The sequence below is a fragment of the Otolemur garnettii genome, unplaced genomic scaffold, assembly GCF_000181295.1.
Source record: "Otolemur garnettii isolate 467f Iridium unplaced genomic scaffold, OtoGar3 scaffold01546, whole genome shotgun sequence".
Classification (NCBI taxonomy): Eukaryota; Metazoa; Chordata; class Mammalia; order Primates; family Galagidae; genus Otolemur; species Otolemur garnettii.
The window spans coordinates 1-4,413 of NW_003853941.1; the positions used below are offsets into that span (position 1 = coordinate 1).

The 4,413-nt window shown below is 47.9% G+C and overlaps 1 protein-coding gene across 1 annotated transcript; it reads right to left on the reverse strand.

Annotated features, from left to right (window-relative positions):
• Positions 1-491: 491 nt before the first annotated feature.
• Positions 492-4,410, reverse strand: LOC100954494 (Fc receptor-like protein 3; the record flags this gene model as incomplete). Its single annotated transcript, XM_012814056.1, has 2 exons — positions 492-770; positions 4,170-4,410. Coding segments are annotated over 2 exons (520 nt in total), but the record flags the coding sequence as incomplete, so codon positions are not given.
• Between the last annotated feature and the right edge of the window lie 3 nt (positions 4,411-4,413).

Sequence of the window (4,413 nt, forward strand, 5' to 3'; positions counted from 1 at the left end):
GTCATGCTGAACAGCCCCCCAGTGACTCCCGTAGCAACAAGACCCTTTCTGTTTTCAGGAAGCCCTGAGGAGAGACCCCATGCATGAACCAGAGGAAGGGGCTTGTGGTCTTGAGCTGTTCCGACCCTGAAGCTGGTGCCTGGGCTTGGGACAGAGGGTGAACCTGGGTGACCAGGATCCCTGCGGCTCAGCAGGGGCTGCTAGGAAGCTCATGTCTGCACCTGCAGCCAGGGTGGAGGCCTGGAGAGAGGTGGCCAGGGAGTGAAGAGGCAGATAGCTGATGGGCTATAAGTTCCGAGAGTTCAGCAATGCTTGTTACCTGCACTCCCTGCACCAGCCCCTGAACTGATGCTTCAGAGACACGTCAGAAAATAACAATTCAGAGGACTACAGCTCTGGGGACTTGTCTCGAACAAGCATCTGAGAATTGTCAGAGTGTCCCTCCAGGACATAATGTGTCCGTATCTGTGGCCTGAGCATAAGAAACTTACCTGTGAAGATGAGTGTCACCACCTCACTGCGTTGAGCTCCCAGGCCATTGTTGGCCTCACAGGAGTAGTTTCCAGAATGTTCTTCAGTCAGAGAGAGGTTGATGGATGCTCCTCCTCCAGAGGGGGCTGAACTATTCCCCAGGGTAAAATCCTCATGATAAAACTGGTACAGGACAGGGGGAGAGCCTTTCAGGGCCTCACAGCGAAGCTCCACCGTGTCCCCCACCATAGCCTGGGCCTGGGGCGCCCTGATGGTGAGGATGGGGCGAGACGCTGGAACTGAGGGAGACAAAAAGCCAATAGCAGTTTCTGCTTCTCACATATGGGTAAGAAATAAAAAGTAGGATAAACAAATCAACACACAAAGTCAGATCTCAGTTGTAGAAAACAGACTGAAACACATATGATAGACAAAGCTAATTACTTTGATGTATAAATAACTTTCAGTGTCAACAAAATCCAAAAGAAAATTGTAAAAAGCATACAAATCACTGAAAAGTTGAAATAGCCAACAAATAGATAAGAAGATTCTCATTTTCAGTACTAATTAAATATGTACAAATAAAAACGGCCATAAAGTACTATTATTTTCTTCATTCATTAAACTGGCAATGCTTAAATGGACTAATACTTCTGATGGGCTTCTGGATAAACAGGCACCTTCGTGTGCCCTGGCTGGGAATACAAACTCAAAGCACTTCCCTGAATAGCAATTTGGCAGTATCTACCACATTTGAAGTTCATGTAAACTTTGACCAGCAAATCTACTTCTAGGACCATCTCCTTTATGGATAATGATATGTACTATGCCAAGTTATCTGCACAAGAATTTCTATTGTAGCATTTCTGTAATAACTAAAAACTGTAGCAGCCCATATAGCCTATGGCTAGGAGTAAAAGTTATAAGAAACACCTGAATAGCTCAATAATGGAACACCTTGGTGAAAAGGGCATGGGGAGGGATTCAGGTCTCCTAACAAGCATTAAGAGCATGCAAGATGAGAGCATTAGTGAATTGGTGGTCTCTACACCTGTGGTGTTGAGAAGCACGAGATCAGCCTTATATTAGGCTGGAGGAGAAGGCAGCCAGGAGGGTGCACGTTCTATCACCGACCTGTTTACTCTCAGTCTGTCTCCTCTCCTGCTTACAGAATGCCGGCATGGTATCTCTCTGCTGAAGATCACTAAGCTCTGCTAAAGACTAAGATCTATTCCCAGACTACTTCACCCTGGAAGACTACCTCTCTCTCTCTCTCCCTTCTGCTAAGGTAAATAGTCCTCAGACACCTAAGAGCAATGTTCTTGAGCGAGATAACAGCATAGCGGCCTGCATCTGAAACACAGCTAGGTAGGCTGGGGCCAGAGACCAACCAGTCCTGGGCCCTGATAAGTGGCGTCCATGACGGGACCCTGACAAGAAACTAGAGACAACCTAGCACGCTGGGTAATGAAAAATGATAGATACCCAAGATGTCGTTCTTAAGTAGGTCAATGTGTATTTTTAAGTAAAAAAAAAAAATGCAAGTTGCTATGTGCAATACGATTTTGTTTTTATAAAAAAATTCTATGCTTTTATCTTTATAGAATTTTTCTAGGATGCCCACAGGGTGGGTGGTTAACCATGGTTATGTCTGGGCCAAGAACTCTGTGGATGTGACAGTCTGTGGGAACAGGCCTTCACTTTGCCATGCTGGCCCTTTTGTATTGTTGGGATTTTTATCATGAAAGATCTACATATTCTGTCAGAATAATGAATTATTAAAAACTAAAAAAGTGTATTGAAACGTGACCATGATGGCTGGAGAAAGGTCATAATGTAGAGTAGGGCAAAGAGTTGGACAGGGCCTGGCTTTGGCCCTGCCAGCCAGGGGAGCTGCTGACTCCACCTCTCTGAGCCTCGGTGTTCTCTCCTGCCACCTGGGGATAACAGTGGTTTGATTTTCATCCTCACAGATTTCTCTCAGTGATGTCGCTTCTCAGGCACTGACACAGGGCCTGGCACATGGTGAGGGTCCAGTGACTGCTGCTGATAATGAAAAGTATTCTTTTTCGTGGCAGTTCCGTTTCATGGCCTCTCTATGATCTGTGCCTGGTCCTGTGACACACCCTATCCAGGCTGAAGATAAGAAGCCCCGTTGCTGTGACAGCAGCAGCAGAAAACATATTTGCACATAGGGATTGTAGAAACAGGAGTGGGGTGAGCAGGGAGCCCTGAAGTCACGATGTGCTGGTTCACTGTGCTGTGAAGTGGGAGGGGTAGCACTGACCGTGGCACATGCCCGGGGGGTGCGTCTGAGGATGAGAGTACAAATTGTGCAGCAACAGTCCCTGCCAATCTCAGCCGGAAACTGGCTGAGGCTGGTGCTGCCCCAAGGGGGAAGAAGAGTAAGCTGGTTGCAAGGGGAAATCTGAAGTTGTCCCCTCCTGGATGCCAGAGAGATGGCTGTATCGGCCACCTTGATGAGATTCTGGATCATGGGCTAGCATTGCCACATCAACCAGCTGGTCTGGCTTTGTCTCTATTCCTTTTTTTTTTTTTGGCTGGGGCTGGGTTTGAACCCGCCACCTCTGGCATATGAGGTTGGCGCCCTACTCTCTTGAGCCTCAGGCACTGCCCTGTCTCTATTATTACAATACCCAGGGGCCCAGCCAGGAGGAGCTTATAGTGCTGATCTATATTTTGCTTTACATGACTAAGAGGATGTTTGCATACAATTGCATACTCTCCTGTTCTCTGCGGTGTATCCCAGGAGTAGGGAGCACCAGCTTTACCTCCCCGGCACGTCTCCCGGGCGCCTCTGGTCTGCATACTCTGCATTGTCTGTCCATCCATCATAGGATTCTAGGGCAGGGCATGACTGTAATTTTCATCTAGTCTGATTTTTCCACAGTGAGGGAAAGGAAATTGAGGTCAATACAGGGAAAGATGCTTGGATAAAGTCAGGTGGCTTTTTATCCTCAAACAAGTCTACAACATTCATCCTAATGGCCGTGAGCATACTTGGTTATTCTCCAGCCCTCTCTAAATTGGGGGTTAGAGATTTGGTTTGTAGGGGCACCTCACCAAACAGATTCGAGCACACAGGAAGGAGCTTTCCTTGGGTTATAACCCTAAATGGCAAGAGGTCAAAGGATGGGTAAGAGAACGGAGGAGTTGGTTGATGGGTAGCCCTTTCCAATCTGTGTCATCTTGCTCTCCCTTCCCTGTCCTGGTCCGCTGAACACAGGGCTGTGCCCACAGCTTGTTATAATACAGGATTTTTAATGTGGAAATGTAAGGAACATTTATATCTCTGGTAATGAAAGAAACTCAAGAGCAGATAAGAAGAAACTTAATCTTTTGCGGGGGCAGAGAAACCCATACTCAAAATTCTTTGGTTTCTCCTTTGTATCGTAATTTCAGGTCAGAATATAGTCTATGCTCTAAATGTCTTCTTTGCATTTTTAGTGAACAGATTTGGTCACTTTCAAGACAACTGTTCGTCCTGTGCTGCTGGCAGAACCCAGGCTTCGGAGATAGCACCTCAGGGCAGACTCCACACCTTCACAGGGAGGCTGCGGGCAGCCAGTGTGCTGGGATGTGACAGTGGGAAGGGCCCCAGGAGAACAGCAGCACCCTGTTGGCTGGGAGAGAAGGCACGGTAGCAGTGGTGCTGCTGGTGGGCAGGGACAACTCACCTGTGACTTTGAGTGTCACCACCTCACTGCGCTGGGGCCCCAGGCCATTGTCAGCCTCACAGAAGTAGTTTCCAGAATGTTCTGCAGTCAGATAGAGGTTGATGGATGCCTCTCCTTCATAGGGGGCTGAGCTGCTCCCCAGAGTAACATTCTCGTGATAAAACCGGTACATGATTGGGGGAGAGCCTCTCTGGGCCTCGCAGCGAAGCTGTAACATGTCTCCCACCACAGCCTGGGTCCGGGG